The 15,598-nt window shown below is 47.8% G+C and overlaps 1 protein-coding gene across 7 annotated transcripts; it reads right to left on the bottom strand.

Moving 5' to 3' along the window:
- Positions 1 to 4,252: 4,252 nt before the first annotated feature.
- mettl1 (methyltransferase 1, tRNA methylguanosine) lies at positions 4,253 to 15,461 on the bottom strand. 7 transcript variants are annotated; one of them, XM_086168208.1, is made up of 9 exons: positions 15,218 to 15,461; positions 14,701 to 14,828; positions 14,436 to 14,620; positions 9,215 to 9,328; positions 6,863 to 6,964; positions 5,791 to 6,013; positions 5,518 to 5,717; positions 5,158 to 5,359; positions 4,971 to 5,089 (listed from the first exon to the last, which is right to left on the bottom strand). In XM_086168208.1, exons 1-8 carry the CDS (start codon positions 15,325 to 15,327, stop codon positions 5,336 to 5,338), a joined length of 1,086 nt encoding a protein of 361 aa, XP_086024334.1. In that variant the 5' UTR covers positions 15,328 to 15,461; the 3' UTR covers positions 4,971 to 5,089; positions 5,158 to 5,335. The 7 variants fall into 7 exon arrangements, with proteins under 7 accessions (XP_086024338.1, XP_086024339.1, XP_086024334.1 ...); XM_086168211.1 differs by having other exon boundaries at positions 5,518 to 5,658; XM_086168207.1 differs by having other exon boundaries at positions 5,158 to 5,717.
- Positions 15,462 to 15,598: the final 137 nt, after the last annotated feature.

Below are 15,598 nucleotides of genomic sequence, written 5' to 3'. Positions count from 1 at the left end.
CAATACGAGGCAAAGGATGTCGGACATGGGTTTTGAGCACGGAAACCGGCCGAATCACCTCCTCGGCCGATCTCTGCCGCCGCGGCGCCAAGTGTGCGACATCATCGTGGAAAACATCAAAAAGATTTTTTTTTTTCTATCCTTCTCGGGGGTCGGGGGGGGTGTCGGTCTTCCCCTGCATTTAGAAACTCGCAGGATTTGTGCCAGAGAACTTTCGAGCCATTTGTGCCACTCGTGGTCGACACTTGCCTCGCTGAGACATTTTATGTCTGTTTTTCCTTTTATCCCTTTATTTGTCATCCATCTGTAGGGATTTAAGGTGTGGTAAAAGGGCATCTGTTGAATTAAGAGCACATCTGGACACCATATGGCCGCGGTCATGTGAGTAAAGACTTCTTCGACGTCTGTATAATCTGGCGCACGGTCCTCCGTGGCACTGGCGCCTCTGCGAATGTAATGACGGACCTTTGGCGGTTTCTTCGAACCCTTCGGTCCGGATCCGATCGCAACGATCACAGAGGAGTCAATGAAATAAAAGATCAACCAAGATCGTGACTTTCAAAGTTATCACAAATTTCTTTTGAAATGATTTTTTAATCGGGCTTCAGTGTTGCTCATTAGCTTTGCCCTCGGCTTTGTCCTGATGAGGACGTCTGTTCCAGAATTGCTGTGGCTTGGTTTTATTTTTTGACTTGAGACGGACGCAGGCGGCCCAGCGAGTTCTCTGGGATGAAAGTCCGGGCCGTTTGGGAACGTTTGGCTTCCTCCCTGCAGTCATTTACATGGCTTTTTCTCTTTTTTTCTCCTTTTGTCCACGTCTTTTACAGAAGTGGGATTTCAACTTGATAAGCGCATCCATTAAAAGGCTACTGTCATTACGTTGTTTTTATTACCCGATCGCCATCTTTTCAAATGATTCGGCTCATGAAAATAGGCTCAGTGCAACTCGATATTCAGGTTGACAGACGGTCACATTTTTTTTCTGGCCTCAAGAAATGAGGTAAGTTATCAGGGACTTTGTCGGTGGGAAGACTTGGTTGGTTCACCTCCATTTTTCAGTTCCTTTTTCAGGCGAAAAGACACGCCGCTATTCCTGAAGTCCTGACTCCATCTCGGGAGGTTTTCATGGCGTCCACATCGAGGCGCCCCGACAATAACTACCCAGTAGAGGTTCGCACAGCTCAGAACCGCCACTGTCGCATCTTGCCGGGTTAGGGTTATTGATTGATTGACGCAGATCCAGTTTCTCCCTTACAGGCTTTGACACAGAGCCTCTCGAACAGCTCGGGATTCAGCAACACAAGATTTGTGTCATAACACAAGAGGTGGACAAACAACCGGGACAGCAGATACAAAGTGAGCGGCCGACTCAGTCCGGAGTCACTTCGGGCTGGTTTGAGTGTGATCCCGATCAATCCGACCCGTTACCTTTAAAGAGCAGATGCCCGAAATAAAACAAGATAATATCCATACTCTCCGCTTTGCACGGATGAGGCAGACCTTTCTTTGGACTCGCATGACATTCACTGTCCCACATGTGGCCATAACAACGGTGGCAGGAGGAAGACGGGAAATCAGATGATGTAAAAACAAGCAAGAGGACAAAGCTCCGGGTCTACAATGCCTCAGTCATCTCTGTCCTTCTCTATGGCTCCGAAACCTGGCCGCTGAACAACACGCTGGCAGCCAGGCTTGATGGATTTGACTCCAGGGCCCTGAGGACATTAGAAGGCATCAGCTGGACCCAGCATGTCACCAACAAGACCCTAAGGGATCGAACCCGGCGGCCCCCGGCATCTCGCCTCGCGGCAATGCGGCGAGTTCGTCGGTATGGCCACATCATCCGCTCGCCTGCCGAACACCCCGCAAGCTCCATCTTGGCCTTTAATCCCCAGCTAGCCGGATGGAGAAGACCCAGAGGTGCCCCCCGCACCCGCCGGCTTGGTGTTGTGGCCCAGGACCTCAGGGCCTGCGGTGTGAGCCTGGCACAGGCACGGCAACTTGCCAACGACAGACCCCGATGGAGAAACCTGGTAGCCACGGTTGGCTCTGCGCATCTCGTGCAAGAGGACTAACTAACTAACTAACTAAAAACAAGCAAGAGGAAGGCGGAGAAGCCGCCGCACGCTCGAGCCGATGAGCGGCGCATACAATCGAGAGTTCGATCTTGAATAACTGGTGTCCTAAGAAGGGGGAGAATGGCAGGCACGGCCGCGCTCGCCGCCAGCCCGCCGATAACTGACAACCACTTGGCACCGTGTCGCGCTGCGGTCGTCCGACGCAGGCCGACTTTCAGAGCCGGGCAGCCGCGACGTCATGAGCGGCAGGTGTAAACTGTTAGGGAAGCTGGAGAGGGCCACAGCTGCTCCTCGCTTCAAAATAATTACACTTGTCCATCAGCAGTAAAGATTACTTTGAAAAGTTTGAGCAGATCACATTTCCCACTATTTATCACTTACATATGGCGGCGGGGCAAAAATGGACTCGCCATAAAAAGGGCCATTTTGTTCCTCCTCCGTCCCGCAACCTTAGAAAGCAGCTGAGCGGGAGGGTGGCTTTCGTCATATTGAAACGGTGGGAATAAGCGGGTCAAGATTTCCACACGTTTCGCTTCAGAAAATGCAAAGAGAAGCAAATGTCTGTTAAAGCCCGGGTGCCATACGTGCTTGTTCCATGAACGTTAAAACCGTAATTGTTCCAAAAAAGATCCACATAATACTGTGCCATTTGGCTTTTTTAGACAAAGTATTACCCCGGATTAGAGATAGCGAATGTAGATGTAGAGAAATCTTACATCCCATAAGCTTTATCACAACAAACCCTCCGCGGCGGTCAGTTATTTCAGCCCGGCAGCCGAGGATCCGAATCATTTTTGGAAAATCTCGGACCACCTCTGCGATTCATGGGAAATAGTTGATTTTCCTCTTTTCTTTTCTTTCAATGGAGCAAATGAGCAAATGAAAGGGTAGGAAAGGGTGACTATTTTTTTCCTGAAAAAAACGTTCGAGAGCCGATCGAACACCGAAAAGTGATCGCAAGGTGAAGAGAGCCCGCCGGGTCGGACGGCGCGGGATCGATGAAGGACTGTTCATAGATCCTTAAGCTTCAGTATCAGCCAGGGTCGCACAAGCTGACATGGGAAGAGAAATGACGGGCGGGCGTCCGGCCCGCTTCATAAAGCACTGCAGTTTTGTCTTTTAAATGAATAGTCACAGGTTTTCATTGTTGAGTTGAAGGGCCTCAACGCTGAATCGATCACATCACAATTCTCATACCTGAAGGAAATTATGTGTCAGGATTTTTTGCAGAAGTCTGAGGAACTTTTACAAAATTGTACTTTTTAATCTGAAACTCCATTTGTTTTTTTCTCCATCATTGGGGTGTAAAACGATCCGTCGGGAAATAATACGAGCAAATGTTCTTTTTTGCGTCTAAATGACTGCAGCTTGATCCCACATGTTACTTGTGTAACATAAGCGCATTGCTCCGTCTGGGCCGAGTGGCTCCACACCGACGGCCGGTTTACTCCCTTCGGACTCGGACGTTCTCCGGAACGAGAGGGAAGTCCTTTGTCGTTGACTCCGGTATATTCGAGCCCGCCAAGTAATGCCGTGCCACCATGTCTGAACGTCTCGAGTTCGGATTCACACAAGATCAACAGATATCGCTCCCTTCGTCACCGGCGTTGCCAAACGCATTACATTTGCTGTGAATGCGCTCACACCAGCTCTCGCTCGATGACCAGACGGTATTTAAATATACAGCGTATTAAAATATACACTGGCTTACCTACGACATCAGATTCCAAACAAAAAATTGTGTCAATATGCGCCATATTTACAGAACTCTATGCAGACGTGACGAAAACACTCAGCAGCACATCCCCGCCTGCAAACGGGGTTCATCCGTTTTCACGCTAAGCAACAGCATGTGGCCAAAAACGTCAACACGAACAATCTGAAGTGAACCATTCCTTTAAGCTATTTGGTTTGGCTATATCTCCACGGAATAATTAAGGGGCACAAAGTTCACAAAGTGTTGTCTGACACCAGCATTACTTTGTTTTTGTTAATTAGTACTTGAACTCACTGTTGCCGGCTCACGTTTTCCAATATTTTACTTTCATCCCAGAGGAGCCGTGCCACTGTTCATCACTCTCCCCCTGCACAGCCGCTTCAAGACTTTGACCCTTACTCACAACTTTCATGTGAGACGGACGAAATGACAAAGCACACACTCCCAAGGCACGGGGTTCTGTTATGGATTTATTTGCGAAAAAAATCGACGACAAACATCCTCACCAGACGCCCGTGGGTGACTGAGGGTGATTTACGATCGCAGTGATTTAACAAAACAAACAAATAAGGCTTGACCTCTTTCAGTTCAGATATCTGCAAATGCATTTACGTGAAAAAAACTGACCTAAAAAAGGAAACAAGGCCACACGCTGTCAGAGAAAATGCTCTTCACTGCAGAGTCTTTCAAGAACTGTGGGTCGTGTGTCATGAAGACGAGTGAACTTAAGTAGCTGGTTTAAGGTCCTGAAATGAATAAACCAGATGAAGACTGAAAGTAAAATGAGAACTCTTACGCCGTTGAATTGGAAGAAAGCATGTAATGAGTATTATTATTACTTTTTAACAGGGGTTGTCGTCGTATTTAGCATGATGATGCTCAGGCAGGAGCAGCGCCGCACAAAAAAAGGCAACATCTGTCCATGTGGTTTCATCGGCAGGACCTTCTGACTTTGTGAGATGGCAGTTCGAAGCAGGGATGCGGCGATAACGCACACGCGACCCTTCAGTGAATGAAAGTCATCGGTGCTGGCAAACGAAGGTCATAAAAATTAGCGGGAAACCTGGTAAATGAACCGTGCGATTTGACGGCGGGCAAATTCCATTTGTTAGTCCATGAGCAGGCCCGCGGGGCAACCCTCCAGCCTGCGAGAGACTCTTTATTGCTGCTCCGAGGCTAAACTTGAATCCTCGGTCCTCCTGAAAACGGCGAGGAAATTCTTCCCTCCGTTCCTCTGCACTTTCTTCCCTTCCTCCGTGCAGGTCCCCAGACGACTTATGATGACATCATCGGCCTGCCAAGAGAAGTTTATTTTAGTGCCCTGAAAATAAATTCAGCCCTAATCAGTGCCAAAGTACACACATATGCAGGGCAGTGAATTTGAGACTTGGTGGGCACGTGTCGGGGACGTCCGCTCTTGGGGGGGGAACCCCTCCGTTTGGTTTTGACTGAATGGCCCTGAAATTCCAGGGATCCTCTCGAATCATGAGGAGGTCGCCAATCATTTGACAGCTCTGGACATTAAGGAGCAAAGCGGGCTTCAGGAAACTACCTGGCCGGTGAGCTGGAAAAAGTGCAAACAGATAAAAAACTTTTATACCTTTTATTGACTTCAATGACGCGTGATTTATACCCGCTCGACATCCCCTACACGCTTTCCAAAGAGGAAGCAGAATCTGGGACCTCGGGGGGGGACTCCCCTATTTCTGGGGCCGTTCTTGCCTTGGTGGTTAAAAAGCTCCTCGGTGACAGATCCCCAAGGGGGATTAGATCATCCCAGAGTTCCTCGGGGGCCTGGATGCTGCAGGACCGCCTTGGCCGACGCGCATCTGCGGCATCGTGTAGACTCTGGGGGCAGGGCCTCTGGATGGACAAACCAGGGCGGCGCAGCGTCAGCATTAAGGAGGACAAATTAGTCTTCCCTGGTGAAGAAAGAGCTGAGCTGAAAGGCGAACCTCTTGATTTACCGGCCTATCCAGGTTCCCCCCCCCTCACCTATAGTCACGTGATCAAAAGAACCAGATCTGTCCAGGACACCTCCTGGACGCCTCCCTGGTGAGGCCTTCCTTTCATGCCCCAGCCGGAGGAGGCTCCGGGAAGACCAGGAACCCCAGAGGGACTCTGTCTCTCCGCTGGCCCGGCAGCGCCTCCGGATTCCCCCCGGAAGAGCGGGACCGAGTCCCCGAGAGAGGGACTCTCCCGGCTTCGGTCGGCGCCGCTGCAACGCCACCGCAGATAAGCGTCGTAAAACGGATGGACGGGCATGAGATTTAAACCTGGTTTCAATAAACCTTGAACTAATCATATTCAGCGAAACCAGATTTGAAGGCGGCACGCTGACCGACCCGCTCGGCACCCATGTAAACTTTTTCATGTGGTGAAAATATTTTCTTTTTTACCGTCCTGAAAAACTCTGAGCACTTTCTCCACGACTGCGAGATCTTCAGTTCTCTTTGCCGTCGCTCAACAGTATCCCTGGTCCTGGCGGCTCGGGTTTCCTTTGAGCACAGACAACCATTTCCACTCTCCCTGACTGACACCATTAAATCTCGTCAAACCCGCTCTTTTATAATACCATCGTCGCCAATTTTGCCTCCGCAGTCATTCGGCCAGCCCTTTTTATCTGATCGCAAGAAAGAAATAGGTCAAATAAACAGGATTGTTTAGAATTGGGATCTTCGTAAATCAGGCGTCCAGGAGAGGTGGGAAACGAGAAAAGCCCCGTTCTGAGTTTCGGCCTGGGACCTGTAGTCTGCACCCTTGATTACCAGCCCGGGTAGTTTCTGTTGACCGGGAATCTTTTACAGTTAAAGCGGTTTCATGTCATTTTAATTTTCACAGAGAGCTCTTGGTTTCAGGGAATAAGATAGGGGTGCACCTTATGCAACTCATGCAACTCATGCAAACACGCCAGATAAAATGCCATTTTCCTTAAAGGTCTATTCCTATAAAATTCGCAATTTCAGAACCAAAAAGATAAAATTCTGACCTCATTTCTTTGCACTGAGCAGATGAGCAAACAAGGATGTCATGACATGCAAACACTGGGATGCAAACGTCACCGTACCAGGTCTCCACTGGGAACCCGTGTGAATAGCGGATGTTCATCGAAATGCTTCACCATCCAGAGGTGGACTTCCTCCACGTCCGTTATGGTATACACCAAACCCTGAGGGGGGGAGATGCAGAAAAACGATCAGTTTATTTAGTCCTTGCAATTAGTGCAACCCTGATCAGACGGTATGCTCTTCACGACTGGGTTTTGATCTGCCGTGTCAATCGCGTCGGTCCGAGTTACGTTGTTTCATCAGCTCTGCGGAGCAGCGGTCTTGCACAAAAGATAAAAATAACCTACAGACAACACAGAGGTTAATCCGCAGTGTCACTGTACTTTACTTTGGAGGCTGGAGAGATAGTGTAACTGGAAAAAGGATTCATAGAAGCATCGGCGAATGGCACACATTTCTGCTAGGACGCTCATTAGGCACGTATGCAACTTGTTTTTTTTTCCTCTTTCAGAGAACCCAGGATCGGAATGAGACCGGGCGCACGTTAGCTCCGTACCCGCATGGCACGAGGCCTTGAAAACCATTCACTTTCAAATGTTGTCATTAATAAGGCCTACGTTCAGGCTAATTTGAGTGTGAAACTGCTGGTGTAAATGAGCACTTTTCCTGACAGCCTCCCCGGCCTGCAGCACAGTCATGGCCACGAGCCAAAAGTGAAGGCCCTCGTGGTGAACACACACACACACACACACACACACACACACACACACACACACACACACACACACACACACAGCACATACATGCACAGGGGTACATACATACACAGACACACAAGAGGAAAAACGATAAAGCCAAATTTAGACACAAGGCCTTCCATTGTTCCCCGCAGCCTCCATCAGCGCTCGCGCCCCATTCGAGTGTCCCAGTGCTGCTCTGACAGGCGGGAGCAGGGCGTGCACAGATTGCAGCCAGCTGCGGGCCACACCGGCTGCTTAAATGCTGAGGAAGGTGGCGATATATTATTTGATGAATTGATGTTGGCTGACTTTACATGCAGAGGGTTTGAGAGTTTTTTGTTGCTCTATAAAAATCGATAAACCAGCTTTACTTTCCACGTTTTGATTTTTTGAGAGGAGGGAAGTGTGATGGGCAGACATTTCGAAACCTCTTGGAATACAAGAGATACCAGTGAAAGCGGGTGTTTTTTTAGTATTTCTATATCTTCTTGCAAAAAGAAAGAGCAAAACCAGTAGTCGAGTGATCCCGCTCGCCCCCGAGCCAAAGACAACTGAATAATGAGGACAGTCTTAGTAGTTTCTGCTCAAAAGATTGGCGTGCTCACCGTCCTGCTGCTGTAAATCCTCGGTAGATCAGCCCCCTTGACTCAAGAGACATTTGGATTCACGGCTAAGCGGGATCCTTTGGTACATGATTTGCTGTATCCAGTTGCAGCTCACATTCTGCCGCTTTGAGCAAATACTTGTACGTAACGGCAGATCAGTTTGTCTATTGGATCTAAAACTTTGAGAGGCAGAATAACTATTTCTTTGGCAACAGCAGCAGCATACCTGGGCTACTTAGAAATCTCAGGGAGACCCAGAGGACAGGAGGATTGGAAGAACACAAAGCTCCGATGTTGCGAGTGCTTTATGTCACGTATTCAATACTTTGGTCCAAAACTTTAAGTCGCACTGCCTCTGCCTCACATAGATGGTCTCTGTACAAATCCAGAAAATAAAAAGCAAATCTGGGCACTTTACCAGCCAATTACTGGGATCATTGACATATGGCGCTATCAGTCAGAGTCAGTGGCAATTATTGCAGCAGAAGATGAGTGGAACCATATGCCGATGACTCAAAATATAGAATTTGTGTTTATTCAAGGGATGTCGTAGTTTCCTCGTCGCCCTTTGCGTCGCCGCCATTTTCCGTGTTTCTGTTCATCACCAGGTATTCACACTGACCTGCATTTATGATTCGCTGATTGTTCCCCCGTGAACGAATTTGAAGTGTGCATTAAAACAGAAAGACGGAGACCCCACTGAGCGGGTTTTCCACATGTGATTCTCTCATTTCAGTTTTGGATCAAACCTCTGTGAACGTACAAGCCATGTGAACGCGCCTTTAATTTGCAGCTGCAAATCCCAATAAACTCTACTTTTACTGCTGTTTAGAAACTGCTGTAGAACTGCACATTTTGGAGGATTTAGTGAATGTTAAGATATAATGTGATCTTTGTAAGTTTAGGCAAAAGAAATAAAGGCTAAAAGTTCAAAGAATCTGTAAAGAAGTCCCTCACTGTTGCCTAGGAAACATCCACATGTTGGACACCAGCGCGTATCTCAAATATCACTTTGATAAGCGTCACTCGCTAATAGAGCTGGAGGGTTTCGGCGCTGCACACTTACCCCGACCCTCAGCGTGTAGGCGTACTCTGCTAGCAGCGTGGGACTGATGATCCTCCACTTGTGTTTGGTCTTCTTGAAATGGGGGTCGGGGAAGAGGAAGAACATCTTACTGAGCTGAAAGACAGAGAGCCAGAAGAGGTGAGGTCGGTGGGCCCGCGTCCCGCTTCTTTGACTTCTGCCCATTAGTTTACATCATTCCTGCGTTCGTACCAGACAGGATTCTGTCCTTACGAAACGTACTTTGATACCGCAACGCGAAAAGGAACGGACGTCGACGCTTAAACATAGGCCGCATTATATTGCGGTATACAGACGTTAAGTACCCCGGGCTTGCAAAACTACAAATTTCCTCTTTCAATTTTCTTCCATAAAATTCCCCCGTGTCTCCATCTCTGACAAGTGCACAAGTGCAGGCTCAACTTCTGTTAGTCTGGCTGATACATGGAAAAAAGATTCCTGCAACTTTTCATTAGTTGAGATAAATGATGTCAGGTACAGACAGAAAGATGAGGGTACAATCAGTGGGGACTGCTGGTGCAGCGCCGGCAGAAAATGGAAAAACCCTAAAATGTTAAACTATTTTGGGCAACAAAAACATTCTATGAAGAGAGAGAGAGAGACAAGATTCCCGGGTCTTTAAAATGTGCTGTTTCAACTGCTGAAGCCCATCATGCATGTGAAAGGTTTGGAAATAGATTGAGCGCTGGTCTGGGTGGTGCAAAAAATGCACCGGAGGTGATGGTGGCCCAACAGAGTGACGCCGCCGTGGGAGAAAGTCGCTCGAAACTGACAACCTTAGGTTCTGCTCAAACCATGAAAATGCCGGGATGTTCGGCTCAAGGGGTCTCAAACCTCAGCACAGTAACAAGCACTGATGCACGTTGGAAAAATAGATTTGCATCATTCTCATATCTTGAAATAGCGCATTCAAAGGAAACCGGATCACTTCTGCCAACAAGTCAAATTGCAGTTAATATCAATATCTCTATGACGCTTATAGGAACAAAATCCAAGGTCATAATTAAGTCTTTGGTTCCGGATTTACAGCTTTGACTATTGTCTGGAAAAATGTATTTTAGAAATATTTAGATGTCCACAAGCATATGGGACAACGGGGAAAAAACAGTTTTTCAATAATTCTGTCTCATTGCATCCAATAACTCCGAAAACAGACTTGCTGACAAAGAGGGGAAAAAAAATGGCTTACCAAAGGAAACAGACCCTAAGAGACCAAGGTCCGATAAAGTGCAGTATTTCAGCCTGCCATGACATGCACCCCCCCTTCACACACACACACACACACACACACACACACACACACACACACACACACACACACACACACACACACACACACACACACACACACACACACACACAGCAGCGAGGGTAGGGGAGTTAAGCGAGATCTGGTGTTGATCAGCGTCTTTAAGAAGTCAATCAAGTGAGCTAAGTGACGTCCAACCTCCGGAGCCAAACCACATTTCGCAAGATCTCGGGCCCCCAGTATCGGCCCCTGCAGCCAGAAACCTGTGAGTGGGAGGTCTGGGAGGAGGGAGCCCCCAAGACAGTGTCGTGACAATAATTCACCTTTTGATTTGGACGAGATAACTTTATTCTTGGGAAATCAAATAATTCATTTTCAAATGATTTCCAGAGACACGATTTTCAAAGTCACGACGACCCCCAGAATTCGAGACTAGCTTCCAGTCCAAGAGCGCAATTGTTCTAGATGTAATGAAATTTGCTCAGAGCGTCCCTGAGAAATCGCACTCGCTGGAGCGGGCCATATTTACTCTCTGAGAAACGGTTGCCATGGTGCATGGAAACAAAGAGATGAAATTGAATTTGTATATCTGGATGGAACCCAGTGCATCCTGTGGGACAAGAGGTCTGGTTCGGGGCCCAGAGGACATTCAAGGTCACAACAGGCTAATTGTGCAGTCCTGTTATAGACGGCTGAATAAAAGCCCTGCTCAGTCTCTCCTCTCTCATATTATCCTCCCTGGATGGCGTTCCAGAAAGCGGGTCAGGGGGTTTGATCGGCAGAACTATCTCACCTATCTTGACTTATCGAAGAAACTTAAATTCCAGAACCCCAAATATCCTGCATTTGCTCGTGTTCTTGCGCCACGGCGACAACACGACTAATGTTTCTATTGTCCAAACATGAAGCCCGTTGTCGGTCCGTGGTATCACACCACGCTCCTGACTCACGGCTCAGGGATAAACCTCTCCTTTCAAATACCGCTGTGACCGGCTTTCGCCAGCAGGGCCGTGACAAAGGAAGCACCTCTCTTTTCTTTTATTTAATTTTCTGCACCACTTCTCTGCACTCAGGGATCTTGGAGGCCTGGTGCCGATTGCAGCTGTGGAGCAGGATTTGACCAAGACCAGTCGGCAGTCAATCACAGCGGCCACAGATTGAAATACTCATTCAAGCCGGTTGACAATATGGAGTCTACAATTAACGTACTTCTCATTTTTGGACAGTCGAGGGAAATGGTTGGAGCCCGAGCGTGGGAAGATCATGCGAGCTCCACACAGAAAGAACTCTGCTGAGTCGTGGAATCAAACCGGAGACCTTCTCCCCTGCGAGGACGAACGAGTCGATCGCCGCACAACCGTGCCACCTAGGATTCTTACAAGAGGTAAACTGACCAATGCCAAGAGAAGATGAGAAGGACGCCGGGTGTAAGAGTGCGCGTTTCAGACGTTTGTGTGAAGTGATGGTGCACTAGATTGAAAAAAAAAAATCCCAGGTGGTTAACGGTTGAGGCTGATTGTTGGTAAATAAATACTGAAACTCCTCCGAAACCGGTCTGACTTCCCGTGGTCCGACGACCATGTTCTTCAAGCCATAACTGAGGCGGTGATATAATGGCGACTCTCGAGTAGCTTGTTGTTTTTCTTTTTCCTCTCCCTTTTTCACTTGAGTTTATGTTCGCTCCGGGGCATTTGAGGTGAACCTTTTATCTGGGGTCCCTCGATTAACCCCAGTACAAAAAGCCCACTGTGTAATCTATATGAGTTTTAAGAAGTCATAGATTACCGTGGCTAACTGGAACGGATAAAAAGCGTCTTGCCCTGCCTGGTTCTCAGCTGATGCGATTCAATGACCCCATTGTTTTGAAATCCCGGCTTTATTAGGCGATCCGTGTAAAGTGATTCAATCCATATGTTTTACCTGGAAAGGAATTAATTTTGGTAAGACAGTTTCTGGCCTGCGTTCTCTCGTTACCCCGGCAGTCCCAGGACATAGTGTTAGGATTCATTTAACCTGGTTACAGGAACTTGTGATACTGAGCTCTTACAAGTGGAGCGGGGATGGGAGACATTGTGGGAAAAAAATAGGTTTATTTGTGGTAAGTAAATAAATGACTGTTATGGTTAACTTGCATCAAACGCACCCATGAAATCATCATGAGGATCGCTGCCTTTAGTCGGTTCACATTCAGATATCCACGATATGGAAACATTTCACACGTTCCTTTTTGCCACCTAACAATGTCACAAAAAAACTATTCAGAACTGGTGATGCAGGTTTAAGACGTTACCTCGTCATACTTTTATTACATTCCAGAGCTGCAGAATCCACAGTCGCGGGGCTGCAGAAATTGCATCTATTCACAATGCAGTGTGGAAACAGATCCAGTTGAGAAGGGACATTAACAGTTTAATCAGCGTTTTTTTCAAAGTCATTTTTATGATTTTTCCCATCTGTGTCTCAGCCTTGACTGGTTCCACTAATGCACTGCAGAACCCCATTCTGAAACCTGTCGAGGCCCAAAAGGTGTAATTTAATTTTGGATGGCTTCTCTTTCTGTTTTTGATCAACAATTTCCTACTTTGAATCAAATCACCGTCGCTTTCTTTTTAATTATGGAAAAACTAAAGCTGTTTTCTTTCCTTTTGTTTTTAACACAACATTCAGAAATTAAGGCTTGAGTAACGTAGAAAATCCACAGGTATGGCTCAAAAAATGCAAATATCATATTCACAGCGAAACTTGCGTATTATATAGTGTCATTACACATAGAGCAAAGTATTTCATGCCTTAATTTCTCGAAATGTTGATGAGTATGGCTTACAGACAATGAAAACAAAAATTCAGTGTCTCGGAAAATTGAATACTACACAGGATCAATGAAAAAAGAGAGTGTTTTAAACAGAAATGTCAGGCTTTCTGAAAAGCATGTTTCTTTCTATGCACTCAATACTTGGTCGGGTCTCCTTTTTGCACCAACTACTGCATCGCTGCGACGTTGCATGGAGGGGATCTGCCAGTGACACTGCTCAGGTAGCTGTGATAGCAGCCTTCAGGTCATGTCTCTGGTGCACCTATTCCTAGCGCGCTTTCCTTCGCCTCAACTTTCACTGAACATTCTTGCATACAGTACTTTGTGAACAACAAGCAACTCTCGCAGTGACCTTTCTTGGCTTCCCCTCCTTGCGGAGGGTGTCGATGACTGCCTTCTGGACATCTGTCGAGTCAGCGGTCTTCCCCATGATCGTGTGGCCTACTGACCCAGACAGAGAGCATTTAAAGGCTCAGGAAACCTTTGCAGGTGTTTTGAGTTAATTTGCTTCATTTGGCACGTGGCACCATACGTTCCAATTTTGAACTTTTGCACAATATTGTAATAATCCGAGACACTTAATTTTGCACTTCATTATCTGTAAGCCATACTTTCAAGAAAAAAAGGCTTTAAATAATTCGCTCAGTGTGTAATGAATCTGTTTATGGGCTTCACCTGTGGAATCGAGGGACAGACTGAGTGTTTTCACTGTGTTTTTCAAGCCGTATTGGTGATACATAAAGGATACCTTGCTCTGGTTACAAGTGTAGTGTGATAGAGTGATCTCCTCTGGAGCTGGTCCAAGCCCAACTGTGGAAACAACAGGCTGAACCTACAACCCGTCAGGAATGAGATGCTGCCCACAGAACTGTTGCAAGTCCAGCAAGAAAAGCTTTATGGACTTAAACCAACCCTGGACAGTCACAGGATGAGGAGTGTGTCTGATGTGACCCTCTACTTCCTAGCTTACATTGTGACGTAAATGCTTTTTCAAGAAATCTGAACCTCATGTGATGCTTGTGAGATCTAACCTGATGCATAATAAAAACTGCATTTGCAGACTGGGGAATTTGGATTTTTGATGCTGAGATGAGTGGTGTTGATTAATCTGAGCTGCAGTGTGTGACAGGCGCAGAACCTACCTGACCTTTGGAGAAAAAGTTGGGGAGGTACTTCATGGCGTTGCTACGGATACACGCGATGTTCTGGTAGCTTCCTGGTTCTGATGCGCGCAGGGATTTGATGCGATCCTGAACGTAATCGGACACTTTCACTCGAATCTCCAGACCCAGCATGAGTTTCTTAGGAAAAAGTGTCGATAACTCAACTGAAAAAATATAAAAGTTAATCTTAAATGGGGTCAATGGGGTTCACATGTGATGGGTGGGAAATCGACAAACGAAGTACCTAAAAGCCCCCCATATCCACAGCCAATATCCGCAAACTCGACCTTGGCGTCCCCTTTATCGGACAGAGAGCCGGTGAAAAACTCTGGATACAACCTGGACCAGGTCATCTCCTCCGGGCAGACGGGGCTGACAAGAGAGGGGTCAAGCACAATCACCACAGGGGACGAATATCTGTTCGGGAATGGGGTCGAGACAACTTGAAGCAGAAAGAAGAGACGTTTTTATTGTCACACACAGAGCACAAGGTCAGTGAACTTGGAGGCCATCACGGGAGAACCATGAGCATCGGGCTGCTAACCCTAACCCTGCCGTCCACCAGCGCCAGGACACCACCGAGGGCTTCGGCGTGTCGCTCAACAACAGCCCGGGGACTGGCTAGGAAGAGCCGGGAACCCGACCAGGAATGTCTACCTCCTTAGCCCTAAGCGTAACACGGCTACGTGCGGGTCGGCAGCCGGGCGTACCGAATGACCTGGCTGGCGTGAAGAGGAGCGGCGAACCCGGACGTCACTCACTAGTCGAACGTGTGATGAGCCATCGGGTTCGAGTGGGCTCTCTGTCTGTAGTAGCGCTTCTGAGGCATCGACGAACTCATCTCGGCTTCAAGCAGAGACGCCTCTATCATTAAGACTCAAAACACTCGGCGGGTCGTGCGCGGAAACCAACGATCCCCGTCGGACTCGCCGGCAAGTTGGTCTCCCGGTAAACACCGGAGAGTCGCGGCTCTACTACGTCATCAAAGTGCGCCCGCTGCGGGTGGCTAGCTCGCCGCGGCTAGCCACCCGCAGTAGCTAGCTCCGCCGCAGCTAACTCGCCGCTGCTAGCTCGTCCGGCTAGCACCCCGCAGCTAGCTCGGCGGAACAAAACAGCGCCGCTCACATGCAAGTACTCTGTCA

This window comes from Fistularia commersonii, chromosome 21 (genome assembly GCF_037954325.1).
Source record: "Fistularia commersonii isolate RoL2024-O1a breed Wild chromosome 21, RoL_Fcom_v1.0, whole genome shotgun sequence".
In the NCBI taxonomy this organism is placed as follows: domain Eukaryota; kingdom Metazoa; phylum Chordata; class Actinopteri; order Syngnathiformes; family Fistulariidae; genus Fistularia; species Fistularia commersonii.
The sequence above is the reverse complement of the archived record's forward strand: the minus strand, read 5'-3'. Positions and strand labels throughout refer to the sequence as shown.